Source organism: Meles meles, chromosome 13 (genome assembly GCF_922984935.1).
Source record: "Meles meles chromosome 13, mMelMel3.1 paternal haplotype, whole genome shotgun sequence".
Lineage (NCBI taxonomy): Eukaryota > Metazoa > Chordata > Mammalia > Carnivora > Mustelidae > Meles > Meles meles.
This window is the reverse complement of record NC_060078.1, coordinates 47456934-47473647: the sequence shown is the minus strand read 5'-3', so window position 1 is coordinate 47473647 and position 16714 is coordinate 47456934. Positions and strand designations below refer to the sequence as shown.

The 16714-nt window shown below is 35.4% G+C and overlaps 1 protein-coding gene across 7 annotated transcripts in view; it reads left to right on the top strand.

Moving 5' to 3' along the window:
- Positions 1-16714, top strand: part of PARG (poly(ADP-ribose) glycohydrolase) — a 123196-nt gene that overhangs the window by 55269 nt on the left and 51213 nt on the right. For all 7 annotated transcript variants that reach the window (XM_046027969.1, XM_046027968.1, XM_046027972.1 and 4 more), the window contains 2 exons: positions 3080-3237; positions 12938-13017. In XM_046027969.1, the coding sequence (XP_045883925.1) occupies positions 3080-3237; positions 12938-13017 (238 nt within the window). The remainder of the gene's footprint in view (positions 1-3079; positions 3238-12937; positions 13018-16714) is intronic.

Sequence of the window (16714 nt, the reverse complement as noted above, 5' to 3'; positions counted from 1 at the left end):
GTTTCGATCTCAGGATTGTGAGATCGAGCCCTGTGTTGGGTTCTGCACTCAGCTCAGGGTCTGCTTGGAATTCTCCCTCCCTCATCCTCTGACCCTCCCGCTCATGCTCTCTTTCTCTCTAATATAAAAAATTTTTAAAAAATATTTTAAAAGGAGGAAATATCCAAGAATTTGTGGACACATTTTTCAGATCACCATAAGAGGTTGTTGGTTTGTTCTTTATAATTTTCGTCCTATGTTTCTCACAACATAGGTTGTGAATTTGCCTCTGTCTTTTGTTTCTAGAGCCAGCCCTGTTGCTGCATGGATGCTAGCCAGGGTTTTGGTAATACTATTGCTCTACAGAGGCCCTAGGGACATTTTGGGTGGAATAGTTTACACATGTCAGAAATGGTTTCACACATAGTAATTTGTCATTGGGGATACCTACAAAACCACAGCCACGGTCATTGGAACAACCTAAAAACATAAGCAAATGGTTGAGGGCCATGCCACCTTCAGTTAAGAACCACTGTATGTTTTTTGATGTGCCATATTTGTTAGCATCTTACTGTGATATTTCTCATTTTATGTAACTTTAATTTCACATCATTAATGCATTGTATCTGAAATAAGTTTTCTATTGGGCAGGGAAAATACATATTAATACTCCTTATTTATGTTGGAAGGTTTTTTTGCTTGCTTATGTGTTATGTTCACTCTTTTTCCTTTTTCTCATTGCTTTTTTCCTTACCTAGTAAAATCCCTTACTATCTCTTAGGTTGTGCTTAACTTTTATGTCTCCTGCGAAGCCTTCCCTACCTCTCCTAGCCAAAGTTAACGCCTCCTATGACACTCAAGTCACACTTAGAACATTATTTTGTGATTTTTATCTTTATATATCTCCCCCTACTATATTATATTCTTCTTGAAGGGAAATCCTCTTTGTGACCTCAAAGCTGTTCCATGTGCTTAATTAAATGGTCTTTTAATTCAACATGTAGTTCATAATTGATAGTATATAGCCTTTAGACATGAATCACTTAATCTTCTCTTCCCCTTGCACTTAGGCAAGAAGAGCATTTCCATATTTTATGTAATGAGACACATATTCAAAAATATCTAAATTTACAAGTTCTAACAAAGCACTTGGTAAAACAAAATTGGACTTGTGGCTCCCCAACATTTTGGCCTGGCTAAAAACAATTTTGTTCTTCTATTCATGTATTAATGGGGAGAACATTTTAAGTCTGGGCTTTCTACTCTACTGAAAAGTAAATCTCTCCTGTAAAGGTTAACATTTCACTTTGATATCACAATGTATCTTTGGCAAGTTAAATTGCATATGTGGTTATTTAATGATTTATCACATTAACATTCTGTAGGCCAAACCCAAAAGGTAAATTTTAGATTTATAAAAAGCAAATTAAAGGAAGGAAGCAGATTTTTGAGATTAACTTTTTGAAAAATCTTGGTTCCTATTAAATCAGTCAGTCTCTTATTTTATCTAGCTGAACACTTAAAAGATTCACAGTTTCTAGTTCTCCCTAAATGTTGAGCTTTGAGACATTCCTCCTCCAAGAAGATAGAAATCAATTACTGTATTTAAAATTTGTACTGTTTTGTTATTTGGGGGTTAAGAGATGTTTGTGTTTATTGTTCAGTAAGCCTAAAATATTACCATTACTTTTTAAAGTCATTTTTATGGATAACTTGGTAAATTGCAGTTAAAACTTATAAAAAACTAAGTAACAGTTTGCTTGAAGCCATTGATACATTGTCACCTTTTCCAAACTCATTGCTGGGTTGTAAATAAGTGTATAGGATGGAAATAGAAGCCCATATGACCTCTCTGTTTCTTCTTTCTTAGAAATGGTAATTGCTAAGGCCTAAAAGGAGAAAATTTTGGATATTATAGTGATTCTTTCCATCTCCCTTGTTAGTTTAACTTTGTATTTTCCCAAGGGAAATAGTTGAACTGCAAATTTAACCTTTTCTTTTTCTAGCAAATTCATTGCTAGAACATACTGCTGTATGTTTTCTGTTACTTAGAAAAAAATTAATTGTTATTTTAGTTTCGATTTGTCATGCCTGCCTTTCCTCAGTTTCATTTTTGGTGTTGACTCCTTAGATATGATCAGGACAGTTGTCTTTGTATACTGGTTTGAAATAAATGCAGTTATCCAGGATTCTTCCTTTGGTGTCTTACCGAAAGGTAGAAGGAAAAGCATCTTAAACATTATGTTGGAGCATTTTAAAAACTTTACAACTGATACATAAATTTGACTTTACCATCATGACTTTGAAAACATATAGTTTAAACATTTAAAATAGAATAAGACCAACTGAACATAATAGTTAGGTCCATGGGTTATACTGAAAAGAAAAGGTCAATGAATTTGGATTTGGTAAAACTAGAAGACATTTCCATCATAAAAATCTTTGAAGGGAAAATGCCCTGTGTCTTCCTTGGCTTAAAATGAGTATGTAGGAAATGCCTATCTTCTTACAAGTTACACATAAGTCTGTATACACCTGTCCTATTAATTGCTTTAATAAAATTAGATTTAGATCTCATAAAGAAATTGTCAAAGTAAAGTGTAACTCAGAATTAGAAGGAAAAGACTTATTTATTGAATTAATTTCCTTAGATCATTTTATTTAGGACTAAGATAGAAAAATTGCTCCATTTGGCCATTATAAATACAAGTGAAAATAAAATTTAGCATATGTAACAACAGCTAAACTCAATGTTGCATTTTTTGTTTCATCTTTTGTTTAAATTTTTCATTATATGGATAATGTGTTTTATTTCCTACTTGCTAAAGCAATCTTGTTTTCCTCTAATAAGTAACATTTTGTGTTCTCTTCACTATCATTATTATTGATTAGAAATCTGCAGTTTGTCAAACAAGTACACTTTTCCAATCATCCTTGATGAACTGCCCTTGACTTCAACAGTACTGCTGATTTACGGATTTAAGAGTGGCCTGAAATTATTCCTGCCTTAATTTAGCAAATGCAATTTGGTGCCTCTGCTTTTAAAATTGCTAAACTAATTATTGTTCTTCTTGTCTGTATATTTTGTTTCCTCTATCAGCCAATACCACTCCTGAAACAGAAGATGAATCATTCCATCACAATGTCACAGGAACAGATTGCCAGTCTTTTAGCTAATGCTTTCTTCTGCACATTTCCACGGCGAAATGCTAAGATGAAATCTGAGTATTCTAGCTACCCAGACATTAACTTCAATCGGTATGTTTTCAGAGAACACCTCTTTAAAAGTGAAATAGAGAAGGGGGGAGGAACTAATATTTGTCCAGGGATTTGCCGTAGGCCAAACATTTTATGTCAAATTATCTAATTTAATTTTTATAATGCAGTAAGTTAAGTGGTATTTTTGCCATTTTGCAGGCAAGATAATTAAAATTCAATGAAAATCTTTGTTATTATATGGTTACTCTCCATTATTAACACTAAGAAGGAGTGGAGAAACAATGAAAAATAATGTCACCTGTGTAAGAGAATTTATTTAAAATCCCAGCAAGAGGTATCCATTTTATACTATATTCTCTTTGATTGTGTAAATATCAGTTGTGAGGAAAATGTTGTTAACCTAATTCTGAGTCAGTATGTTAAAGCTAAGTATGTTTTAAGAGAATAGTATTTAGTTATTTAGTTCAAACATATAGTGAGTAATTACAGTATTCTCCACAGTTTGTTAAGTGCCTTGCGGGTTACAAGAGAAGGGATGAACCAGTTTCTGATTTCTCTGCCTTTCTTTCATCCACAATTTTATACCTTCTTCATGTATCAGTTCATGTATCACTGCTTCTGATAGCTCTGATCCTGCCAGGATAGGTTTGCTACTCCTTTGGGTTCCTATGAAGGTCTGTGTCTACTTCTGTTACATCAAGGAGAGGTATATAGCATTGTGATACTTTATTAGAAAGGATGTAGTTTAATAAAGGAAACCTTTCTTGAAGAAATAACTTTTGAACTAAGTATAAAGGGGTGAGTAGAATTTTTTACCAAGGAGAAAAGGAGAGATGATTACATTCTGGGCAGGGGGTACAGCATGTACAAAGGCACTGTGGTAAAAAGGACATGATATCCCCAGGGACTGAGAGAAGACCAGTGTGGATGCAGCACAGAGAGAGAGGACAAGTTGCAGAAGGAGATGGGGGCCAGTAGGCAATCCTGCTGTGCTTACGAGGCCTTCCTAAGGCAATAGAAACTCATTAAAGGATCTGGTATGGGAGAAGGAGGAAGCTGATGTATTTGATCAGATTAGCATTTTCAAAAGTTTATTCTGACTGCAGTGTGGGTACTGAGTCGAGAAGGGCCATGGTACAATGAGTTTACCCAGTTGGAGAGGCTGTTGCAATACACCAGAAAGGAAAGGATGATAGCTGGGATCATGTAGTGGTCATGGTGGAGATATGGTGACGTTTCAAGGGCAAGTCATTGTGATGGTGACAGACTGGATTGGTGGGTAGGTGAAAGGAGGCATCTGGGATACAACCAGGCATGTGCCTTCAGTGTTCTCTACTTTTCCTACTGTACCACCTACACTACTTTGTTATAGTTGCTTGTTTCATCCTTTCAGTGGGGACAGGGATTTTTTTTTTCTTTTTTAGATTGATTTATTTGAGAAAAGAGAGAGAGAGAGAGCTGGGTGAGGGGCAGAGGAAGAAAGAGAATCTCAAGCAGACTCCCTCTTGAGTGTTGAGCCTAACGTGGTGCTTGATCTCTCACAACACTGAGATTGTGACCTGAGCCAAAATCAAGATTTGGACATTTGGCTGACTGGGCTCAGTCAAGCGCCCATCAGTGGGGACAGGGGTCTTACCTTTCATTAAGTTTCATGCATTATAGGCCTTCAGTAAATCCACATCGAGTGAATGAAAATAAGTTTTACAGATGAAGTACTTGAGAAATTGATTAGTGGCAGAGTGCTAGGATGAAAACTTAGACCCTTAGTTCTTAGTCTACTGTTCTTTATTTTTCAAACTGCATCTTATCCATAGGAATTAGGAAATGTTTGATTTTTAAGCAGTATATAATTCAAGTTTTTGCCTTTGATTTCTTTAGTATTTGGGATAGGACTGGGAGAAAACACAGAACATTGGTATCTACAATTGTACTTGTGTAAAGAACCTGTTTATTAACTATTTTTGGCTTATTTGAGAAATTGTTTAAGATTTTTTTTCTGTTCGTAGTTAAGGGCTATGCATCTCTTACAGGTTTTTTTTTTAGTATAGAAAGGAAATGGTCAAATTTTGTATGTAAGTAAACAGTGGAAATTTAATTTTGTAGAAATGTAATTATCTGTTTCCATGAAGAGTATTAGTTATATTAATAATAAGGATCTCTGTAGAGTAAATAGTCCTTCTGTTTATTTGGAATAAATGTTTGATCAGCGTCAGGATCACCAGGGATACTATAAATTTTAAAATTTTAAATTTAAAAAAAAATTTAAAATGAGTGTTTTCTGGTTTCGGGTTTTGGTAAGCAGTAGCTCTAATTAATAATGCTTTAGAATTCATTGGGGGAGGGTATGTGGTATGATGAGTGCTGTGAATTGTGTAAGGCTGATGATTCACAGACAAGTACCCCTGAAGCAAATAATATATTATGTTAATAAAAATAAATAAAAACATAAATACATAAATATATTCTTACTTAAAAAAAATAATGCTTTAGAATTGGGGTTTCCATGGCCACTTACAGTTTGTTTCTATGGGGTGAGTAGTCAGCTAGTGCTTGTATCTTGATGGTCCCTCAGATAAACCTTTGATGTCTTAGATCCAGGCTTTCTCAGATTGATTCTTTGATTTAATTATAGACCTCTTAAATTTATTTTTTAGATTAGAACTGTGCATTCTCTTACTAAGTTAAGGTTATATCAGAGAGCCAATCTTTTCCCAAAAAAGTTATTTTTAAAACTGTTAAGGATATTTTCAAACATACTAAAAAGTAAAGAAAACAGTATTGTGAACCCATGTTTATCCATCTTCAGTACTTAACAGAATTTTTTATTTTGCTCTGTTTTCACCTATCCAACCCCACTTAAAAAAAAATTTTTTTTTTTAAACAAATTGTAGATGTTAAGTTTCACCCATGAAGAATTCAGTATTTAGGGGCACCGGGGTGGCTAAGTTGGTAGAGCATGCTAGTCCTAATCTTGGGATGGTGAGTTTCAGCCCCATGTTGGGTGCAGAGTTTACTTAAAAAAAAAAAAAAAAAAGAATTTGGTGTTTAAACTCTTCACAAATCACTTTAGTCTGATATCTTGGTTAAATATTTATAGCCCTTTTCTTAGAAAAGCTAAAAGCTCTCTGTGGATAACTACAAATATATATACCTTATTGGTTAAAATAAGAAAAAGCGCAGAAAGGGAGCAGCAGAAGATTAAGCATGATTAGAAATAGCAATTGTAGGGGTGCCTGGGTGGCTTAACTAGTTGAGCTGGAGCATCTGACTCTTGAGTTCCACTCAGATTGTGATCTCAGGATCCTGGGATCACGCTCTGTGCCTGACTCCACACTCAGCGTAGAGTCTGCTTATCTCTCTCCCTCTACTCCCTCCCCTTGTTCTTTTCTTTCAAATAAACAAACAAACAAATAAAATCTTAAAAAAAAAGAATTAGCAATTGTAGTCTTTAATAAGGATTTAAAAGTTATATGTAGAATATCTCAATTATGTTAAAATATCTGTGTCTGTTAATTATATCTTTGTGTTCACATTAGTACACGTATGAGCATGGAAAATGGACTGACAAGAAAATGAATAAAAGTATGATTACCATTGGGTAGTGAGATAAACATATTTAATGCTTTTATTTCATCCTTTTCTATATTTTTGAAATTGTTTATAATAAACATATATTACTTTTATAATCAGAAGAAAAATAGTTACAAGTCAATCATCAGAAACGGAGCAGAAGACAAAGTTAATAAAAAGAGTGGATGATTTTTATAATTTGATTTTGAGGTTGGACTCCTACAAATTTTTTGAGTCTTTCTTAACCCACTGAGCCACCCAGCGCCCCTTTTTGAGCCTTTCTTAAACAGCTAGCTTCTTCCTTTCTAACTATAGCCCCATAGACACAGTATCATAACCTCCCCTTCCCCATCACTGTCCATTCAGCATGTAAGAGAAACAAGTCCACAGGGTCCTCTAAAGGCTGGGCCCCTGCTACATTGACAGCATTCTTTTCTCAATAGTAAAATAGACCTCAGGTTTGGAATGGGTGACAGGTAGAAGTAGTCTTGGGAAGCCTTGGCTTTTGTGACTTCCCATTTCCTGCCACAATTACCAGGCTTTATTTCAATTATAAGGTGTGTTGATTTTATTTATTTTATTTTTAAGATTTTATTATTTGAGATAGAGTGAACGAGTAAGAGAGAGAGCACAAGTAGGGGGAGCACAAGAAGGGGGAGAAGCATACTCCCCACTGAGCAAGGAGCCTGTTGTGGGACTCCATCCTGGTACCCTGGGATCATGACATGAGCCCAAGGCAGACAGTTAACCAACTGAGCCACCCGAGCAACCCCACATGTGTTCATTTTAAAGCATCATTCGTTTTCAGCTAAACTTCTGACAGAGGAATACTGGAACTTCTTGGCAAAGGCATGTGTTTATCTTTTTCATTGTGCAGGGTCATTTATTCTGAAAGTTGAGCTGGTTGGTTCTGAACATCAGCATGTTAGGTTTGACGGGAAAAGAGGCTGAGCTATTTTTCTTAATGAAGGGAATATGGATTTGAACAATGTAAGCATTTTATGTAAATTAATGTTGATTTCTTTACTGGGCATGAGATTTTTTTTTTTTGCATGAGACTAATTCTTAATAACAATACCTAATCTTTATTAAGTACTTGCTATGGATCAGTCACCATACTGTTATTTTTTTACCTAATATATCAAATTTATAAATTAGGTATTTTTTTTTCATTTTTCAGATGAGGCGATGGAGGCTTAGAGAGGGTAGGTTACTTCCCTAAGTTAGCTGGTATAACTGGGATTCAAACTCAGGATAAAGTATTCCTCTAGAAGCTGTGTCCCTTAACCATTCCACTATCCGGCCTCCGTTTGAATAATTATTCAGGTTAATTAGGTTAATACTTCTTACATCATAGCTAATCAGAAACTAAAACTATCCTTAGAAATAATTCTCAGTCTGTAAAATGAAAGTCATTTGTCAGTCCAGAGTGATCATGAAAGGATTTAAACTCATAGTATCCCAATAGCATTTTCACCAAATAAGAGCTTAATCTATTGAAAATTTGAATACAAGCATATTCCTGTCTTCTGGTTGATGGATATTCTTTTGGTCACCAGAGTGTTGAAAATTAATTAAGTGCAAGTAAAGCCTATGGTAGTCTCTACAATTGTTTTAGGGAATCCTAGCAGCCAGGATGTCAGCACTTGGGGAGATGGTATGTATTTAAGAAGCCTAAACTAGCAAAAAAATAACAACAACAAAACCCACCAGGAATGATGACTATATATGATCACTAATGCTGTCTATTGACAGTTTACTTTGATTCTATCAATGATAGTTTCTAGGAAGGGAAACCTCTATACTGATAGGTTTAGTGAGAGTAAATGACTTGTCAGCAGAACTGGGACCTGGATACTGTCTTCTGTTCACACTCAGTGCTCATTTATTATGTCTTACTTCCTCTTAAGCAGAATGCTCTGAGTGTGCTCTAGAAGTGGAAAACAACCAAAAGTTCCCCTTTTTCATGTGACTTATGAAAGATCAAGTACCTAATTTCATGAGCCATTTGATAAACTGATTATGGAGCATTTTGTTGTGGTGGTGTTGTCTTGTTTGCCTAGTTTCTATTTATGATGATAGCTCTGGCAGTTGGGAGTTGTATGTGTATGTGAGTGTAGTTAGCCTCAGAAGGGCTATGGCTAGCTAGTTGATTGAATAAGAAAAATGGTTAAGAGTATGTGGTGGGAGGCTGACGTCAATAAATTGAATAAGTCTTCCTGTTTTTATTTATTGTTGTGTTCTTCCAGCTCTGCTTAGTTATGTTAAATACCCCTGACCTTTTCCCCTGCTTGCCTTGCAGGGCCTAAACATTCATATAAAGGCTTCCAATGTGATTAGCATTGATGCTTCTGAGATTGCTTAGAAACTGATGGTCAGAGATTAATTGTGGGTTGCAGCAGTGGTCAGCCCAGGAGGCTTTTACATCTGCCTCTTCCCTGGATTGAAAGTGCTGTTGGGGCCATATGGCAGATTGCTTCACAGAAGAGCCAAGAATGACTTTGTGGCTAGGTTCCAGATTATCATTTGCATCTGTTTTAAAGTGGAGGTTACAGTGCTTTGAGTTTGATTTACCGTGTACTAATGGGATTAATCCTTAACTTGAAATCACATGAGGGTGTGTGTGTGTGCCTAGAATTCAATTCCAGTAATGTTATCAATATTCTATTCAGGGAAAGATTTTATTAAACTATGATTTTCTTTATATGTAAGGAAAGAAAAACATCAGTTAATAAGTATCTGACCTTTGATTGACTTATTTCCTTGAAAATAAAAAGTTTTGTTGAGAACAAAAGCGAGGTTGCCTGACTGGCTTTTTCTGTCTAGAGGGTGCCTCGGTGGCTCAGTGGGTTGGGCCGCTGCCTTCGGCTCGGGTCGTGGTCTCGGGGTCCTGGGATCGAGTCCCGCATTGGGCTCTCTGCTCCACAGGGAGCCTGCTTCCTCCTCTCTCTCTGCCTGCCTCTCTGCCTGCTTGTGATCTTTCTCTGTCAAATAAATGAATAAAATCTTAAAAAAAAAAAAAATACTCTCTAATACTCAGTTAAATGCCAAAATGTCCTCCTATATGCAAAGGGGTTATTGTGGTCTAGTTTATGTGCATGGTCATATGCATACCTGCTGACTCAAAATAGGCCTATGAATATACACACCCAGCACTTGAAAACCTAAATTAAAAAAGAAAAATTGTTGAGGGCACCTGGGTGGCTCAGTGGGTTAAAGCCTCTGCCTTCAGCTCAGGTCATGATCCAAAGGTCTTGGGATCAAGCCCTGCATCAGGCTCTCTGCTCAGCAGGGAGCCTGCTTCCCTCCCTCCCAACCCTACCACCTCACTGCCTACTTGTGATCTCTGTCCATCAAATAAATAAGTCTCTTTTAAAAAATTGCTGAGAAGTTAAAAATTTTCATGGTGCTTGATTATTATAAGGTTTCATTCTCTGAGTCTCTATTTCTGGTTGACTTACTCTCTGTGTGCTTTTCTGTCTCCCTTCCCTCTCTCTCCAGCCCCATCTCTGTTAGTCTCTCTCTCTGCCTTCTCAGCCTCATCTTTTTTTTTTTTTTAAAGATTTTATTTATTTATTTGACAGACAGAGATCACAAGTAGGCAGAGAGGCAGGCGGGGGTGTAGGGGGGAAGCAGACTCTCTGTTGAGCAAAGAGCCCGATGTGGGGCTTGATCCCAGGACCCTGAGATTATGACCTAAACTGAAGGCAGAGGCTTAACCCACTGAGCCACCCAGGTGCCCCTCAGCCTCATCTTTTTTCCCTCTCCTTTCTTGGAGCTCGTTTCTTGGTCTCTGTCTTCTTCCTCCCCCTAGATGCTGTCTCTCAGATATTATATCACTCTGGTGATATTCACTCATATTGTTACCTGTGTTTTTATTTAGTTTTCACACCAGGATAATTGATTTCATTTGGGTGACTATGCATAGTACTTTCAGACTTCACTGTTGCGGAATTTTAGACTTCATGCAGGGGTTTTAAACCTGCTTCATCTTCCCTGATTTTTTGGTTCCTTCCTGTCTCTTATTCCTCCCACCTCACATGGTATTTCCTGCTCCATCAGGAAGACGGGAAAGCATATTTGGTTACATAATGACTTGAAATTAGGCTTGGAGCGACAAATAAACAATACCTTGAAATTCTGCTTGACTTTGTACTGATAAGGTTAGGACCTACAAGATAAACAATGAGTGCTCATTTGTAGTAGGTGATAATAACTGCCATATAATCTTCCAGGAAAGTCAATATTGCTAGAGTAATAAATCTACAGTCCCAAGAGGCTCTTATCTTAGGCTTACTAATTTGTCATCATGGTTATGAAATACGTGAACTTCAATGTGATTTTACAAACAACTGACCACAAATGAGGCAGGAACACTTTTTTATTTTGGGGAGAATTATTTCTTAAGGATAACAACTACTTTTTTTCCTTACTACACAGTAGTTCTGTGGAAGAGGAACTTTACTTGGATTATGTAGTATATCAGTTAATCTCTAAGAAAAGGTGATGGCTGCCTTTATATTCATACTGTTTCCCTCTACTAAGTAGTAAACCTAGAAAGGGATTTTGCAGTGGTTCCCAAGATATTCATTTAGTAAATCACATTTATTTGATACTGGATGTTTAATTAAACTACCAGGTGGCTTCTTCATTTTGACTATCATTTTGATTTAAATAAACTCTATCCTGGTTGACATATTACATAAGAAACCAAGCTGAAACCTGTGCTCTCAAAGATCCTTTCTTTCAGCAGGCAGTGGATTTTAAGTGTATTTGTAATAAACATTTTAGAAAAGTAAGTTCTTTTAAATGAGTAAAAATGACCATACAGGGTCTCTTTTTTAAGAGATGTGGGGCAGAGGGAGAGAGAGAATTTTAAGCAGACTCCATGCCCAGTGCAGAGCCAACTCAGGGTTTGATGTCACAACCCTGAGATCATGACCTGAGCTGAAATCAAGAGTCGGACACTTAACCAAACAAGCCACCCAGACCCCCCATACAGGAATTCTTAAACTGTTTTTAAAAATAAGTTCAATTTTATTTTATTTATTTTTTAAGTCAGTTCAATTTTAAATTTGGTTAAAAACTTTTCTGACATTAGTATTCTTTTCAGGAAATAAGTATTCACATAAACTGTTTTCTCAGAAATTGACCCTGAATACAGAATTTCAGATCATTGAAAACAGGATCATTTGAAATCTACATTTCCTTCCCTTTCCTTAATTCGTTTCAGTTGCTCAATAGGATTTTCTCATGAAATTAACTTTTCCCTCTCTGTATAGTTACATAAGCTTGCTTTTCTAATAATGAAAAATTGTACCCATTTCATCACTTATTAAAGTGAACTTTTACTTGAAGGTTTCTGGTTGTAAAGCCAGAGTATGTGATTAGAGGCCGATAAATAATTCCTCACCATTTATAGCTGCAGAATTTCTTTATAATTTTTAAATGCCTTTGGAAAGCTAGATCTTATGCCCAAAGGATGCTTTTGTGTTTGAAATTCTTTAGCAAACTCCCTATTCAGGTCATATGCCCTGCTTTTCTTTACTGAGGATAAATTGCATTATGTTTTACCATTAACAATACTACATCATTTCAAAGAAGACTAAATTAAGTAGTGCAAGTCTAGGTTGCTGAAAACTAGATGAGTAGGCATTGTTTTGATTACTGTGCAAAGGGTATATCTGTTTAATTACCAAAGATTGGTCAGTCCCTAAATACTGTGTCATACCTGCTTGTCAGTGTCATAACCACCCATTGCCATCCCTCCCCCAACAAAATTGTGGGGATTTTTTTTCATGTACCATTTTTGTTCATTCATTTAGCTACCTAGTAATATTATGAATTATTAGTATCTGCCATTGGGAAAATGATTGAGCATTAACTCACTGGCCTAATTGACTTTGGGGGGCCAGATGGTGCCTTCTCCCTGGAGGAAGATAGATGGGAAAAACGTGGTTGCTAGAGTGCCATCTGACTCGAACAACTTTTAAGAAGCCTGGTTCTAGTTGGTTTTAGTTTTCTCCAGATGCCGTTGGAATCTGGTTTTCCAGTTCTCTGTCATTATAGGATTGCCTGCCTTTACTCCGTACCAATATATTTATTGTTTGTGAATCATTAAGGCATTTGAGATCACTCTTTTTTATTTTCTTTATTTGGTCTTTTTCAGGTTGTTTGAAGGACGTTCATCAAGGAAACCAGAGAAGCTTAAAACACTCTTCTGCTACTTTAGAAGAGTCACAGAGAAAAGTAAATTCCTTTCATTCTTAATACAGTTTTTATCACTGATGCAGATGGTTCAGATTAAGTGGCAGGTCAGAAACATTTTGTGTTCCAACTACCCTTTCGTGCCCAAACCAAATAATTCAGTATTATAATCTAGATTTTATGCATGTTACATACATTAAATGCATACTATGAATATGTGTGAGTTTTATATACTATAAAAATTAGACCAGTAGAACATGGTTTGAGAAGTTTTCATGAATGAAAAACAGTAAATTAATACTTTGAAAAGAAAGTATATTGACCAGGAAATACATTTTGGGTGTTCTTTACTTAAAGAGGCATTGATTATTAACAATTAGTTTATTTACAGAGGACAGCCTATGTGTTGCCTTCCTACTCATCCCTCTCTTTTTTTTCCCTCATCCCTTCACACTTTGTAGAATTCTTATAAAACAGTGTTGTACTTAATGTTTATATGTTTCTTTTTCTGTTGGACCTTAACCATCTTGTTTTCCAGAAACTAATCATAACCTGAGGCAGTGGTGATAAATGTCTAACCTGTGCTGGAAGTTACTATTACTAGCTAATAATAGATCATTATTGCTGCTCTTACCCTAGGAGCTGGATGACCACAGACAAGTTTCTTAACACCTCTAAGCCTCAGTTTCCTTGTTGGTAGAATAAAAGAATAATGATCAGTTACCTCATAGGATAGTTCTAAATATTAAGTGAGAAGTTACATGATTAATATATGTTAGCTATTACCAGCGGGTGGCCTTTCCTACAAGTCGATTATAAGGGAAACCAGAACATCTTAAAGTTTGCTTTTGCTAACTAGAGCAGATCAACTCTGGTCAAGTGAAATGAGTTCTCTTCAGTTATGGTCATTCAGATTGTCAGATTGTCTTACAGCACATTGTTGACTCATTTTAAGGTCAATTTTCTCATATTCTTCCTTTAGTATATAATTTCACATTATAGTAGACTTAGCATTTTTTTATTTTTGCAGGTATTGCTATTGAACATTTTTTAGAGTTTTGGAAAGGAATCAGTTTTCCGAATGTTGATATTTAAAAGATATATCATGCTTCTTTGATAGGGGGTTATTTATTTCTTAGCTTATTTATTTCTAGTTTTGATCTCTATACTGAATGAAATAATTAAGGAATTGAAGGCTGATTTGGGTTTATGAGTCATAAAGCCAAATTAGAATTTGTAATAATTTGTTAGAAAGATGAGTGCATTTTTTGTTATTCTAAATTTGTTTTCCTAAGTAGAATGCATTCCATTATTATACCTAAGTAATTCAGAATTTATTTTTCTGTCCTTAGAGTCAAATCAAGTATGTCTTCTCTAAAAGCTAATTTGCCTAAGTTTTAGAATTTTATTTGCTTTGAGGGAAAATGCTAATTTTTTTTCAACTAGAAATTTATAAACCATCATAAGTATTAGGAATTAGGCTGAAAAAGATAAATTATAATTAGACATTTATTTTCTGGCTTTTTCATTGTACATGGTAATTTAGTTTTTTGTGAAATATAGCAACACATTTTGTAAGTTTTTAGGATGTAAAGCTACAGGCTTAAGGAGGAAGTGGAATAAAAGAGGTTTGCAAGTTAATGATCAATTTATATAGGAGGCCTGAAGTCTACTTAATAGAAACTACAGAAACCTATTTAAACAATATTTCATCAAATCTAGGACATTGTAGATGGTAAAAGTGTCATTATGTTATGTACAACTAAGAAGGAAAAAATATTCAGGATGGGGAGTCATAGGAGATCTCTTTTACAAAGCTGAGACACCAAGCGTCTGTACCTTCAATCTAAGGATAGATGAGAAATTAAGCTGTGCAAAAAAGGGACAACAAAGAAACTACCAGTGTCAACCATGGCACTGGCTAGAGAAGAAACAAAAGAACCTCCCCTGAGAATTTGAACCCCAAGCCTCAAGTTTGGAGTCTGAAGTCATATTATCAGTGTGATCCACAAAAGCCTACAATAGTGGATTTAATTCACACTGATCTCAGGTTGGTGGTGCTCCCAGATGACTGCAGAAGCGGATGCACATCTTCTCTGGAAAAATTCAGCTTTAATCTAAACCAGTGGCAATGGCTAGATACCTTCCATTGTGAAAGACATATCCCAGTTTTAAAAGTTAATGTGCCTTTTAGAATTGATAAAATGTAATTCCATCAAGACCAACTTTTCAGTGTTGTCAAATGTTTATTTTATTTATTTATTTTTTTTATTTGACAGACAGAGATCACAAGTAGGCAGAGAGGCAGGCAGAGAAAGAGAGAGGAGGAAGCAGGCTCTCCGCTGAGCAGAGAGCTCGATGAGGGGCTCAATCCCAGGACCCTGAGATCATGACCTGAGCCGAAGGCAGAGGCTTTAACCCACTGAGCCACCCAGGCGCCCCTCAAATGTTTATATTTTTAATGAGAATCTTGAGGTTGAAAGATTTTCAAGAGCCTTCTGAATTATTTTTAGTATAGTTTTAGATAAAGTATCTTATAGATGGAGTATTTAAAAATTGATGATTCATATGCAGTTTGTTTTATGCTTTTATTAAGGGGAATACTTGATTAACTAAAATAACCTATTCTAGTGTAAAAGTTACCTTTTATCGAAGAAAGGTGATAAGAATGCTAAGTATTTTTGTTTTAATTATATCTAAAGAGCCATGTTCTGCTTTTTTTCTGGCTTTGCTAGTGATACTCATTTAGGAATTTCTTTTGGGAGCTCTTAGTATATATGAACGACATTTAATGTTCTTACTTACCTGTTAAGTTACTGAATGATGATATTGACATTAATTTTTTATTAATGGAATTGCTTCTCCAGTGTTTGAATAGTTTGGTCTTGTTTAAGTTTTAAATATATTGTCTATTTGCCTTAGAGAAATTTCTTAAGGAATCTTAAGTATATTTTATAACCCATATTAATAAAAAGTCTCCCATTAATGTTCTACTCTAATTATTCCATATGATTTTTGTGTTATTACTGCTTGCGTCTGAGGACAGAGAAATGTGGGATCATCCAGAGGAATGAAATGGTTGTCAAGCTTTCATTGGGTCTCTGCCACCATTATCACTAATAGTTCCTGACATATCTCTCTTTGCTTAATAGCTTTTCTCTTTCTTGCTTGCATTTTTTTTTTTTTAACAGAAGAAAACAGAAGTGGCCAGGTCTTTTTAGTTTGTTCTTTGATTTGAATCAAATTACTTTTGGCCTACTGATTTATTTGTTGCCTTTGCCACTAGTTAGTGAAAAAAAAGTAAACCGAACAAAAAAGGATTACCTTCCTCTAAAATATACTGCATTTTGATCCCCTCATATCTATTCCTCCTTAAAAACTATGTCATCTTTCTTCTCTAACCTCTTAGAACCCAGTAATTCCTCCTTCCAGCTAAGATGCCTTGTAAGTAGAGCAATTGCATGTCATCTAAGCCCTGGATTTAGCTTTGTCAACTCCGAAGGGCATGCCAACAATTTTCTTTCTTAATCACAGACATTTTATTTTATTGTAAAATGCATAAATGTTTATACATTCACCAATCTTTAGTTGTAAGATTAACACCTTTCTTTCAGGAGTCTACAGATTAGATTCAGTTTTATCTTTGTTGTATAAGCTACACTCATTAATGCACCTTTTTTTTCAATGACTTTTTACAAATGTATTCAGTTTAGAATACTTTACCAGTAAGTACCATTGT